Source organism: Pristis pectinata, chromosome 1, assembly GCF_009764475.1.
Source record: "Pristis pectinata isolate sPriPec2 chromosome 1, sPriPec2.1.pri, whole genome shotgun sequence".
Lineage (NCBI taxonomy): Eukaryota > Metazoa > Chordata > Chondrichthyes > Rhinopristiformes > Pristidae > Pristis > Pristis pectinata.
Window position 1 is genome coordinate 95,217,362 of NC_067405.1, and position 15,097 is coordinate 95,232,458.

At 44.0% G+C, this 15,097-nt stretch overlaps 1 protein-coding gene across 5 annotated transcripts in view; it reads right to left on the bottom strand.

The window, feature by feature from the left end:
• The window catches only part of actn1 (actinin, alpha 1), a 189,547-nt gene that overhangs the window by 92,990 nt on the left and 81,460 nt on the right, over positions 1-15,097 (bottom strand). For all 5 annotated transcript variants that reach the window (XM_052035573.1, XM_052035393.1, XM_052035481.1 and 2 more), the window contains exon 3: positions 14,106-14,225. In XM_052035573.1, coding sequence (XP_051891533.1) covers positions 14,106-14,225 — 120 coding nt within the window. The remainder of the gene's footprint in view (positions 1-14,105; positions 14,226-15,097) is intronic.

The following is a 15,097-nucleotide window of genomic DNA, read 5'->3' on the forward strand; positions in this document are numbered from 1 at the left end:
AAACGCTGTGCCATGCAAGTTCAAGATTACACTAACACCTGGGGAAAGGGTAATTGTAAATAATTTGGCAGCAGAAACCATGAGATAGACTAATCTAACAGAAGACATTTAAATAGCCCAGCTGGTAAACAGGTTACCATAGCCAGAAGTGGGGACTAAAAGTTTGATTTATTATCTGCAGAGAGTAGAGCTTGTTCCAGTTGGGGTTGTAACCAGTACCTGCACACCTCCTTCACAGGAAGAGGAGAAAGTGTCCGGTGGGGGCTTTAGCTCCTGATCATTATCCAGGCTGGTAAACACATGTATGGTCATGGGAGAAAATCTGAGATAGGCTGTGATGCCCTCCACAGTTTTACAACCTGCCTGATGATCTCAAAGATGATGAAAAGGCCACTAGGGCGCAGCTTCAGAGGTATTCTTGTAGGTTTGTGCATCCAAATCCGGTGGGGAAGGAAACAAAATGAAAAAGCATATTGTTGGGCAGGTTGGGAAGACTTCACCCTGTACCACACCACACTTGGGTAACATGGGGGAGGGGGCAGGGGAACATTTAATCTCTAACATCATTGCAGCTACATGGGCAAATTCAACATTTACAAATCTTTCAAACAATAATTACTGCAAAGACTGGAGGACCGGACTCTGGTAAACTATGCATTAAAGCATTGTAGTGCCTGGAAGCCCCTGGGTTCTTCAGGTCACTGAGGGAAATAACAGTTGCAGAGTTACCATCAAATTGTCTTTTATCGAAGGCAGTCAACTCTCAACTGGCTGGGACAACAAGGTATCTGGGACAACATGGTGCACTCATACACATAGATCCAGCAACAATCCACTGACCTACTGAACGTTCCACCCTAGTTAATATCTTGAGCACAGACCATCAACAAGGCATCCAGCTGAGTGGATGATTTGTCGAGTAACACTTTAGCTGGGAGGTTGAAACTGGCTTTCTGACAACATCATCGGGTAACTCAAACCAGCTCATTTCTTAATCGCATGTTAGTGGGGATGATTATGCATTCAATTCTTTCCCCAACTAAGATGAAGATCTACAAGGCCACTATTTTATAGCAGAGTCATAAACTGTGCTGCAAAATACATTGGAAACTTCGTTGTGTTCCAACTCCTCATGAAAGAAATGGTGGTGCTGAATGTTACAGACATTGTCCCACCAGTGGACTCAGAGAATCAGCATCCACTTCAGTGGAGCCTCTGAGACTGATGACATGCAGATTGCTTCCACTTATACATCCGACAAGATGACAAACAAATAAAAGCAAGCAATCATAAAATGGTCTCCTTCATTTTCACAGCATTACTTCCTTAGTACTACACATATTTTATATTAGCCAGGTCAAGGAGATCATACATACTGCACCTTTGCCTTATCCCAAATAGTTAATGTTTTCTATATTCTTTGGGGTCAGCACCAGCCAACTCCTTTTATGTTTATTTGAAAATTTGAAAAAAAGTAAAATCTTTTAACACCTCAATTTAAAAATTCTCTCCCTGATTTTCAAATACCTCTCTGACCTCACTCCTTCCCACCTGAATTTCCTTCTGCACTACAATTCTGAGTTGTGTTGCAGGGAAAGATAGTGAGGAATGGGATTGCTCTGAGCTGCCGTAGACTTGATGGGCCAAATGTCCCCCCCCCCACCCCACCCCACCCCACCCCACCCACCCCTTCCCTGTTGTAAGGAAATGCAGAAATACAAGATATCCTTTCACTCTTCCAGTTCTTGCTTGTGGATCCACTGCCTTGATCATTTTGTGACTGGAAGCTGTCTTAAGCTGTACAGACCCAAAGCTTTGAAATTCTCCCCAATTCTCTCCAGCTCCTCCCAAGTGCTCCTTAAACTTCCTTCTCTGACCAAGAAGTGAAACAGTTCATATAGTGCACCAACATTAAATAATACATTAAAATAGTTCTCATTTTAGGACAAGATTGTGTGAGGGAATTTCCAGCTGTCCACACAAGTAGTAACCAGGTAGCCCCAACCACTCATCAGCCTTCATTATTATAAGACCCCATATAGGAACTTGATTAAAAACTCAAGCCAATTCTTCAAAAGACAGGAAAGGATGGACCTCATCCACATTTGAAATCACCTCTTGATATTTTTTTAAAAAGAAAAAGAAACTCCCTTTGCATCTCCCGTTTCACTTTATTTTTGTGGTACAATTATAATCAGGAAGTGCTCCCAACACATGGCAGTTCCTAAAAGCAAGAAATGCACAGGATTTTACAGAATACATATAGGACATTCAGTTTAACAGCTTATGGCAATGTTCAGGGCAATTTATACTCAACCAACAAGAAGTGGCAGATACAACAATGCACTTCAACAGGTTATGTCTTCTTCATCAGTCCCTTGGGACGTATAATGAGAGCAGTTAACACTCAACTACCAGCTGTGGCTGATACAGCAGTGTGATTCAACAGGTTATCCCGATGCTCCTGTTCCATGGGAGCTTCCCTCACCTCACCCCATTTACAGATCCTTCTCATACTTTCTCCCTCATATTTAGACAGGTGAATGGTATTTTCAGTTTGTTCACAATGATGTTACTCTCTGGGTGAAATGAGTTCATGACCCTAACACTTAAAAGTTGGATAGCTGAATATCTCCTTCAAGAGCAACAGCAGACAAATAGTATGCGTTAAGCATTTCTGCCTTCCACAGAAGGACCACAGTCTAGGATCCTTCTGCTACAGGACGTGGAGGGGCTAAGTCAGGTGGGGAAGCCCCACAAATAATAAAAGGGTGTATCACCCCAGGGGCCACGAGTAAATTGGTTTATTATTGTCACATATACCGAGGTACAGTGAAAAACTTGTCTTGCATACCATTCGTACAGTTTAATTCATTACACAGTGCATTGATGTAGTACAAGGTAAAATGATAACAGAATGCAGAATAAAGTGTTACAGTTACAGAGAAAGTGCAGTGCAGGGAGACAATAAGGTGCAAGGTCATAACAAGGTAGATTGCAAGGTCAACAGTTCATCCTATCGTACTAGGGAACTGTTCAATAGTCTTATAACAGCAGGATAGAAGCTGTCCTTGAGCATGGTAGTGTGCGCTTTCAGGCTTTTGTATCTTCTGCTCGATGGGAGAGAAGAATGGCTGGGGTCTTTGATTATGCTGGCTGCTTTACTGAGGCAGCGAGTGGCAATGGTGCTGTGGTTAAGGAAGTGTTGACACACTACTGAATGTATTGACCAAATGACACTAAGAATTTAAAGAGTTTTCTACTTATGTTTTTCTTTTTGTATATATATTTTATTATAAAGTTTATTTTTGAAATAAATATAATTTCTACCTTTCACAGAATTTTTCAGCCAAGACCGCCCTCTCTCCTGGGTCTTGCTTGTGCGTTGCATTAAGCTTTTTGCCAAATCTATCACAAAGGACACAGACGGGGTGATGATCCCAGGGAGCAGAGGTACTCGGGTCAGGCCTTCCCTGTACATGGATCACATCGCTGGTTTCTGCTCAGACCCAGCCTCAGTCCATGGTTTGAATTGGCCTTGGAAGCCAGATTCACTCGGTATTAAAGTGGGACCATGTCCTTTGGTGAATGGTTCAACCGATCCTTTGTTTCCTTCACCGTCAGGTCTGATTGCCTGAAGGTACTGGGAGCATGGCTCAGAGGAGCCAAAGCACGTGGCAAGAGCCTGCTGTAGTGCATAGCCAAAGTGAAAGTGAACCTGGTCATCAGTGTAAGGTGTTCCTGGTGTTGCTGAACACAGTGCAGGCGTAGCCCATACCCCACCCCTGTCCTGCAGTAGTCACGTTGAGTGGCCTTTCAATTCACGTGGAGATCAAAAAAGGATCTTGTCCATGGGGATGTGCTGTGTAGTGTGGTAAAGTCGAGAGGGTGGTAGAGAAGGCATATGGATGTGCTTGCCTTCATCGGTCGGGCCATTGAGTACAAGAGTCAGGAAGTCATGTTGTAGCTGTATAAAATTTTGGAAGGATGTGGAGGCAATACTAGACATGGTTTTAAGTTAGATAGGAAAATTTAAAAGGAGATGTGTGGGCCAAGTTTATTTTTTAAACACAAGAGTAGTGTATGCCTGGGACATGCTGACAGGGGTGATGGTGGAAGCAGACACAGCAGTGGTGCTCGAGGCATTTAGACAGGCACATGAACATGCAGGAATTGGAGGGATAAGGATCATGTGCAGCAGAGAAGTTTAGCTTAATTTGGTATCAAAGTTGGCACAGACATTGTGGGCTGCAGGGCCTGTTCCAATGCTGTACTGTTCTATGTTCCATGTACTGGTCTCCAGCAAAAGGGGAGGCGGCGGGGGGGGGGGGGGGGGGAGAAATGTACCCAAGTGTACCCTTATCCTGATGGTCACCTTTACGTGTGGCTGCATCAGCCTGTACAAAGATAACAAAAGTCACCATATGCTGAGGTTTTCTCTGTTCGCAATGTTGCAAAGGATGGGTTTGGTCAAATTGCCATGGAATATTCCATTCAGTTGGACCACGCCATACAACTTGTCCCTCATAGAAAACTTTGTGCATGAGAACATCTTGGACCAAAAGTCAATCAGATATTGGTTTTCAGGGAACATCCTCAATGCCCGAGGAAAAAAGAAACAATGGAGCCCATTGGGTGGTGCCCCAAGCAGACTGTCAAGGGCACTTGGCAAAATGCCTTATCAAGCAAGCACTGAGACCTTACTTGGCTGGTAATGGGAAGGGCTCTGCACATCACTTCCTTCATGCACAGCCAGAATCTCGATCCTCCCACACTCTGTGCGTGGTGGCTGTGGCAACGATGATATCATCACCCATCTCCTTCTGGAGTGTGTTTGCCAAGAAGGTCTGGAACTGGATTGAGTGGTCTTTAGCAAGGTTCACCCAAGCAGTTGCATAACACTTGACTCTGTTCTCTAAGGGACACACACTTGGACAAACATCCAACTGCTGCTGGAAGATCAACTACTCAGTGAAAAACTTTGGTTCACCTGCTGGTCTTCCAAGGCAAGGAGTGCTCGTGATTGAACACTGCAGACTAGCATATCCTAAGGTGCAGGACCACATGTTGAGGGATACACTGAAGCTCAGTGGAGCCTCGCTCTCCCACCAACTGTACACTGAGGGCTGGGCCATGTGTACTAACCTGTCAAACCTATCACCGATGTAATGGTTGGGAATGAAAAATTGATGCAGCGTTGACATTATGTAAATATTGCCAGTAAATGTACTGATATGCTTGGCACTGTGAAAACAATGCAATGTCCCTTATTATTTAACCCTACATTTTATGATCAAGATAGATTTTGAAAAAGAAAACCAGACTTTGTGAATCTTATGTATCTGTGATTAGACATGTACAAAAAACATTTTTAATGTTTTATGTAACAAAATTAGGAGCAACTTGGACAAATCAAAGAGAAGATGCTTACACCATATTAGCTTCAACTAGGGGTCCCTAGATCTGATTTGTTTTGGTTATCTCTGCAACCCTCATTCCTTTCTTGGGAAATCCCTTGAGATTGAGGATGACTTGCTTCCACACTCCAGTTCCATGGGTTCTGAGATGACTGAAGAGGTCAATATGGTGTCCCCAGACTCTGACACAGAGGGACAGGAAGTGCCTGGTGAGACAGGTGGGTGGGTAGATAGGTTTGAATTGATGCACTTATCCACCGACATCTACTACAGACCCACTGACTCCCACAGCTACCTTGACTACACCTCCTCCTACCCTGTCACTTGCAAGGAGGCCATTCCCTTTTCTTAGTTCTGAGATGTCCTCCTTTTTCAGAGACTGGGATCCCACCCCCCCACCATTTATGGAGCCCTCAGCCACATCTTCTCTATTTCCTGCACTTCTGCCCTCACCACACAGCCCCCCTACCCCCACAGCATAACAAGGATAGAGTTCCCTAGTCCTCACCTACCACCCCACCAGCTAACGAAACCAACATATCATTCTTCGCAACTTCCACCACCTACAATGGGATCCTACCACCAGGCACATCTTCCCTTCCCCTCTTTCCACAGGGATCACTCTCTCCACGACTCCCTCGTCCACTCATCCCTCCCTACCCACCTATCCCCCTCCCTCCCAAGGCACTCACCCTGTAACCACAAAAGGTGTTACACCTGCCCCTACCCCTCTTCCCTCACCACCACCTAGGGCCTTAAACTGCCCTTGCAGATGAGGCAGTCTTTCACATGCAAATCCCTCAGTGTCATTTATTGCATCTGGTGCTCCTGTTGCAGCCTCCTCCACATTGGTGAGACCGGACGCAGATTGGGTGACCGCTTCGCCAAGCACCTTCGCTCCGTGCCAGCCAGGACCTCCCGGTGGCCAACCATCTTAATTCCACTTCCCATTCCCACACCGACACGTCCGCCCCTTTGCCTCCTCCACTGCCAGGTCGAGGCTAAACGCAAATTGGAGGAACAGCATGTCGCATTCCACCTGGGCAGTCTCCAACCTGACGGCATGAACATCAAATTCTCAAACTTCCAGTAACCACTCCCCTTCTTCCCCTTTTAACCTTTTTTCTTCTCTCTCCTCTGATCCAACTGGCCTGCATCACCCTCTTTCTTTCCCCTCCCTCCCTCTATTCCATGCTGCACCTTCCTCTCCTGTCAGATTTCCATCAGCCCTTGCCACTTCCGCCTATCACCTCCCAGCTTCTGACACGATTCCCACTCACCCCCCCCCCCCTTCCTCGACTGCCTATCACCCCTCTCCACCTGGATCAACCTACTACCTGCCAGCTCTTGCACCACACCCTTCCCTCCACCTTTTTATACAGTCTCCCCTCTATTTTTCTGTCCAGATGAAAGGTCTCAACCCAAAACATCAACTGTCCATTTCCCTCCACTGATGCTGCCTGACTCACTGAGTTCCTTCAGCACTTTGTGAGTTGCCCCAGATTCCAGCATCTGCAGTCTCTTGTGTCTTGAGTGATGCATTTACATTGGGTCCCCTTGTGTTCCCAGCTCATGAGGTTCTTAGTACCATCTCAAATGCACCTTCTCCACTTTGGTCATGCGCCGGGGATTCCTTAGGCTCCTCACAATCTCTTTTCATGGTGCAACTTCTGAGACTTGTGATTACCACCAGAGCTATATCCATGGCTGCGTGCAATCAACCTATTTGCAGACATTTATTGGTATTGGTTTGTTGTCACGTGCACCAAGATAGAGTGAAAAACTGTGTTTGCGTGCCACCTGGGCAGATCATGCCACATGCAAGTACACTGAAATAGTAGAAAGAAAACAGAATGCAGAATATAGTGCATCTTTCACGTGCTAAGACAGGGGCTTCCCCTGGATGTCAGTCAACACAATTAGGGAGCTCCCCTCCTCAAAATTAAGATTAGGGATCACTGACATCAGAACTACAATGAGGCAAGGTGGAAAAAAGTTTGTAAAAAAAATTTCTATAGTAGCACATGTTGCAGATTTGCTGTGTCTTTTAAACTATGTACAACAACATGTTACCCACCTTGGTTTTCCCTCTCCCCCTGCTTGTCAACCTCCTAAAGCTTTCGACTCAGAGTCATACACCACAGAAATAGGCCCTTTGGCCCAGAGTCCATGCCAACCATCAAGCATTCATTCTGTTGAGCCACAAGCACTCTGGTGTGTGCCCCAAGGTAAGGACGAACATAAAACCGCTCTGATAACAAAGGGTGTATGAAAATGCACCAAAGCAGAGTCCACCCTTTCTTTGGAATAACAAGTTGCACACGGGCACTAGAACGGTGGGATCGGGAAAAGATAAAGATCGGGAAGAATTTTGTGTGCACATTGACCAGCTACGGTACTCCTAAACAGTGTCTGGGCAGAGATGAGCACTCTGGACACAGATGGGGATAGGAAATGGATGGTAGTACAGAATTGTTGCTTGACTGCCTTCCTGAAAAAGAAATGTGCAAGTTTGTACCTGAAGAACAGACCAGTTGGATCAAGTTATCTGTAGGTAGCCAGTGACCGGGGAAACAACAATTTAAAATGGAGCAGTGGCTTTGGAAAGGCATGAGTTGGGAGGGTTTGGCTGCAACGTGCGGATCCTTACCTCAAGGCAATGCTTTATTTCAATCTGCATCCCATTGCAGGATAATAGATAACAACTATCCGCAGCCCAGGAACAAGATCCAAAAAGTTGCAAAATTACAATGAACAAATTCACACTTTGCTCCAGGCAAAAAAAAATACACATTTTCACAGTCCTCATGCACCAAAAAAAAATCAACTAAAATATGTAGGAATGAAATGAGCACCATCCAGATGCTGGGAAAAACAGAGCACATCTGGAGAGCATCAGATTGAACTGATGCAACTGAACAACCTGCAATGATTAGATTCCCTTTCATCTGAGCACACAACTATCTGAAAAAGGGGAAAAAAAAGGTCAACAGCTACTGTAACACGCAACCATACTCAGACACTGGCACGCTGAAAACAAATTGGACCCGCATAGCAAAGGTTTCAAATCATTAATGATCCAGCTGTTAAAAAGGAAGGAAGGGAAGGAAAGAACTCTCTCATATCAACCACCCTGATGATTTCCTCTTTGAAATTTGTGGGAAGACTGTGCTTTTGTTCAGTACACCACAGCACCAAATGTTGAAACATGCTAGAGAGAGGTACAGTTTGGGAATAATTACTCCAAGGCATCCTGTTATATTTTTCTGGGGATGCATTCACATTTCAATGGGTGTTTTACAGAGAGGAGTGAGAATGAGTAGGATTCTGATAAAATGGATACAATAAGATACCAGCCAGAGTCAACAGGTTCCTTTACTTAAAGTGTCCCAGACGTGAAACATTAACTGTTTCTCTTTCCACAGATGCTACCTGACCTGCTGAGTGTTTCCAGCATTTTCTGTTTTTTATTTCAGATTTCCAGCATCTGCAGTTTTTTTTCATTTAAGCATTTTTCCTGCCTTTCTGCAATTGCCTCCAGGTCTGAGTTTATCCAAGTACTACGTTGGTTTGGGTTTTAGTATTACACACAAGCAAATTCCTCATGCAGTGTATTGTAAGTCAGTGTAATGAATACTGTTACACTGACAACACAAACAAAGTCAGGTTACATTCTAACACCCCACTTCATTATCAACACAAAGAGCACCTGGAATTCAGACACACTCTGTTACAATGCCCCACTGTCTCAGAGCCTTCTTTACAAATACTAGCTCTCAACAATACAAGTTCCAAACACCTTTCAATGTAGAGACACAAGAGAGATTGCAGATGCTGGAAATCTGGAACTTGGAGCAACGAACTCAAACTGCTGGAGGAACTCAGCAGGTCAGGCAGCACCAATGGAGGGAAATGAACAGTCGACATTTCGGGCCGAGACCCTTCATCAGGACTGGAGAGGGCAGAAGCCAGAGTAAAAGGGTAGGGGAGGGGGAAGGAGCATGAGCTGGCAGGTCTTAGGTGAGAGGGGGAAGGTAATAAGGTTGAAAGGGAATGATGTGAGAAGCTGGGAGGTGACAGATGGAAGAGGCAAAGAGCCGAAGGAGGAATCTTCATTGTAGGTAGCATAAAACAAGACCATGTAGAATAACCCTGATGAAGGATCTCGACCCAAAACATCGACCGTTTATTTCCCTCCATAGATGGTGCCTGACCTGCTGAGTCCCTCCGGCATTTTATGTGTATTGTTATACCATATAGTATAATTTTCAGCCCTTCAACCAACCCCCAGCCTCTTTCATGACCTTCTGCTCTTATACCTTCCATTTAATATTTAGCAGGTCAGCATGTCTCCTGCCATTAGGGTGCAATTATCCTTCCAGGGAAGATGCATAAAGGGTCATCACCTTACCCGAGGATCAGGAACTTATCTGGTATCTGCCTGACAACATCACACCAAGCCCATGTGTATGTATCACAATCTCCTCCCAATGGGGAACCACTACTCCCCAAAGGAATACAAACCTGCCCTGCTCCCCAAAAGGACACACTCATCCACCATCCGACCCCACCCCACCCCTTCAGTTCTTTGAACAAGCACACATCGTCTATTTAAATGTAATCATATTGTGACACGTGTTGACCCCCAGCAATATTTCAACTGTCTTCACTCCACCAGTTAGTGAAGTTAGTAAAATGTCTAAACTCCTTGGAGATACCACCAAAGTGTGTAAAAAAACAAACTGCTGGAGGAACTCTGGAGGGTCAAACAGCATCTGTGGAGGTCAATGTTTAAGGTTGAGACCCTGCAGTCCTGATGCTGCGTCACGATCTGAAACATAGACCATCCCTTTGCCTCCACAGATGCCGTTGGACCTGCCGAGTTCCTCCGGCAGTTTGTTTTTTTGCCCCAGACTTCAGCATCTGCAGTCTCCTGTCTTCAAGATGTCACTCTTGCTTCAGTGGTAGCATGCTTGTGCATCTGATTCACAATTTAAACCAACACCCCAACACCGAGAAATCACTGTATTGTCAGAGGTGCCATCTTTCACAGATGATGTTAAACCAACAGCCTGTCTTGGGTAAACGTGAATGATCCTCGAGCACAGCTGAACAAAGAGCAAAGGGGCTCCCATGACATTCACCACCAAAAATGATTACCTGGTCAGGGAACTGATGGCTGCTCTTTCCCTGCTTCAACTGAACAGAATAATTTGTTTTTTTTAAAACAGTGACTACACTTCAGGAATATTCCACTGGCATTGCGTGGAGGAGGGAAAAAAGATAAAGAATGAACATGTAAGAGATATTATCATGAAAGTGTAGGCAAAAAAAGAGCAAGGGATAGAAAAAGTGAATAGAAAGAGACTATATTTTTTTTTACACAATCTCCAACTTCCAACACATCATCAGTATTGTGAAGCACCCAGCATTTGTTAAGTTAGGGAAAGTCAATGCCTATAGCAAAGCAGAAAATGTAAAGTAACACCAATGAGGCAGGGAGACAGGAGTTTGGCAGAGATAGAGACAGGGGAAAGAGGCAGTTAAAGATGGCAAACTGCAATCAGAAGTACTAATTAAACTTATCCCTCAATGGCCTCAATTTGGCAACAGGCATGCTGTTGTTCTGGAACAAAAGAGGAAACAGTGTAAAGAATAGAATAACACGAGGGATCAACCTACATTAGTGCTTGTTTAGATGCTGGGATAACAGAACTACACAAGAAAAAAATTAAAACGACCTGTAATGGGGAAAACAAATTCAAAAGTTTCTTTAAAACTTCATGTGAAACTTTCCAAATAAGTCTCACCACACAAATGCAATGCTTGTATTCACAGCTCACCCTAATTCAAACAATTGCTTAACAGTACCACAAAATTTCTCATTCATACTCACGCAGAAATGCCTGATGCTTATTGGGTAATTTACACGTGTGTTTTTTTTTGGAGCTTCGTGTCAAATGATCCTAGTTGAGCCACTGCCTCACGACTTCAGTGACCCAGGTTCAATCCTGACCTCCAGTGTTACCTGTGTGGAATTTGCACATTCTCACTAAGACCATGCAAGTTTCCTCTGGGTGCTCTGGTTTCCTCCTACATCCCAAAGACGTGAAGGTTAATTGGCCACTGTGTGTAGCTGAGTGGTAGAACCCGAGGCAAGTTGATGAGAACAAGGGGAGAGTAAAAAAATGGATTACTGTAGGATTAGTATAAATGGGCAGATGATGGCTGGTGTGATGACTCTATGGGCCAAAGAGCCTGTTTCCATGCTGTCTCTCTCCATGACTCTATGATCCCCATGAAAGACAGAGATTTCACTACCTTTAGGATAGTTAAAAGTATAAATGCAAGTTGCTGATGCTTGGTCTGGAGGGATGGATGGTTGACACTCTTGCCTACTTTTGTCATGATCTCATCACATATGGCTTCCACCAGAACAAATTGAAAACCAGCACAGAATACCCAGATGTGTGTGCAAAGACCAAGTTTCGGTTTTACCATTTGAATTTGCTTACAGGAGGTGAATATGGTCAATGTTTTCTCTGTGCATTAGTACCTCACCTTTATTGGTCGGTCATGGGTTGATACCACACCATGGGTCTCATGGTCATTGTCTAGGCAAACACTTTATACATAACTGTGGGAGTACAACACCATCAGAGTGATACTCTTTCAAACCAAGGGTCCTTCTACCTTTTTTGATGGATGTTAAGAGATATCACAATGTTCGAGGGATCATTGGATATGGGAATAGGACAAGAAAATGGCTGAAGGTCAGACGCAATCATGTTGAATGGCAGAGCATGCTAGAGGGAACAAAAGGCCTACTCCTGCTTCTATTTCTTATTCAAACAAGTTCAAGATGGAATCTCTCTTAGTGCTTTAATTAAGCTTCAATGGACATGACAGAAGCAAGTCACTTATCTCCTTGCTACTCACAGGGGCCTTGCTTGAACAAACCAACAGTCACATTACTTGCATAATAAATGCTCTATTCAGATTTTGCATTTTTAAAATTTTTCTGTTTAAAAAGTAATTGGTTGTAAAAAAATGCATTTCTATGTCCTGAGGTCAAGAGATGCTGTACAAATTGAACATCATCCTTTCATTCCAAAACCTCTGCAGATTTGAGAATAGACACTATCCTTAGCTTAGTGGTAGCACTGCTAATTCAGAAGGCTTTTGTTTGACAGGGTATTAAGGGCTCCAGAGCAAAGAATGGTGAGATGGAGTTAAGATACTGAAAACCACAGTCTTACTGAATGGCAAAACAGACCCACAGGGCCTTTTTAAAAAAATATAAGTGACCTTATCACTGACAGCAGCCCAAAACTAGTGTGACAATTGAGTACATTACTGCACTATTAGAACTAGCTGCTTTTGGACAGAACATTAAATTGAGGTCCCATGAACCCATGAAGCACAGAGAACTTATCCCATTTCCCAACCAATATTTATCCCTGACCAAAGTTGCCCCATTTTCCCAACATTACAGTAACATCTTTGGGAGATCCTAAAGTCACGCATGAATACATAATTTCTCTCTCTTTAAACAAATGCTTCCTCCACACCTCCTCCCCCCCCCCCCCCCCCCCACACACACACACCACTTAGGTTACTGTTTTTACATAGTCCAGCGTGATTACAGGACAGCCCCAGCAATTCCCAGCACTGATGACAAATTGAGAGTCACAGACGTTAAATGGTACTCCGCTGTTGCTGGAACATGGATGAGCAGATCTGCACTCAGTCATCCCACCACTGCAGGGATCTACATGCTGGGAGTTGACAACACTTGGGTTACTTCAACAGCTGGTTCCAACAGTTTCTGGCATGATTGGGATGAGAACAGAGTACAAGAGAAAAAGCAGCCGTGCCAGTCAGAAGCACTCAGTGCTGTGTGATAATCATGCACAGTCCCCCAGTTTACTACCACCTATGGGTTTGTATTTTCTAAATCAGCAGGAAATAGCACCAAATGAGCATATCTGATCCATCCGCAGAGCTGGAGCTATCATTAAAATCCTAACAGCACGTAAAAGGCTTCCACATACATCAGTGGCAATGCAGAAGATAACACCATCACAATAACTATGTTTAAGGTATCGGAAGAGCAGAGGGCATGGCAATGGGGTAGGAAAGGTCAAGCAGATTATTGTGATATTGTGAGATAGTAGAGAGAAAATGGTCATTGTGATTCACATCAGTCGAGTTAAAATTAGATACAAGTGAGGTATGTCATAAATGGAGAGAGAAGCATCAGCGACGGGGTGAGCCACATGTTCCTACAAACACTGGAATTATTAAATACATTTGTAAACAAAAGCAGGCTCTGCTGCTTACCATGCTGTGTGTTCTCAGTGGTCTAAGTTACCACGGGAGTCGGGTCGGCTTTGGCTAATGTGACTAAAGTGAGCTGGTACAACTCAGGCACTGAAATGCACAACTGCAAATACCACAGCTACCACTTTTCCTGGCTGAATCTACCCCTAAGTTGAGGAGGCACAACAGTGTTGGGACAATGGAAAACATTTTCTCTTAAGATTTAGTACCAAGCACTTTACAGTCTGGAACGATTAGGGTCATATTTGAGCACCTGTAGCAATGGCCTGTCCATACTTCTATATGTATAGAAACATTCAAGGTGACACCAGAAATCTGCCAAAAGTGTTCGTTTCACATTCCTACCTTCAGCTCCAATGGAAACAAGTTTCACTCCCTTGCTGGCAATAAAATCCAGTGCCTTGTTGACATTTGATATTTTATGTACACGCATCTTTCCTCTTTCTGGTTTGGGCAACCGTTCACCTGTTAATGACATACAAATATCCATGTTAAAATATTCCCCTCGGCTCACTGAAACGTTTGAACTCTCCCACTCGTTACCCTTCTTCTTCACCAAGGGCAACCAATCCAGTGAACACACCTGCGAAGCTTCGGTGATCAGCATTCCCTGGTCATGGATGGCAGAGTGGTAAATTCCACATGCCTGTATGTCAGGTTACAGTTGCATTCTCCAACCAACTCTGTCTTAATCCTTCCTCCCCACCAGCCCACACCTCAAACCAATAAAGGGACAATGCCACTTTGTATCCAACAGCCTCAAATATCTGGAAATTCATAAGCTTGAGGCAGAGACTCAAACCATTTGCAGTCTCCAAACTTAAATGTCTATCGAGCCAAACTAGGAATGAAATAATATTAAATTGTCTGATGATTCACAAATGCTATTTTTCAACTGCCCCCTCTAAACCACTGTCCAACATGATGTCAGCTGATATTTCACTCGCATTCAGATCCCAGAGTGATACATTTTCCCCTGACGTTACCCATCTGAAGGTCATCTTCAAGGAAGTTCATCATACTTATAAATAAAAAGCACTGAAAAAGCCTGAAGCCCACAGCATCTGCTTCCACTTTACCCAACATTGCATTAACTGTATGAAGGAGACTAGCAACTGAACAAGGCTATCTGAACTGCACTGAGGATAACCGAGAGCTGTTGCAATGTTCGCATGCTGGTGCCCTGGATTCACACATGTGTAAGTGGGTGTTATAATACAGACCACTCAAGTTAAAAGATTGAACTAATTGATAAAACAATATTTGTGCTCCAGGGCTTTGTCAAGCTTTGGGCAAAGATCATTCCACTTAATTTGACAAAAGCATGCAATTCCTTG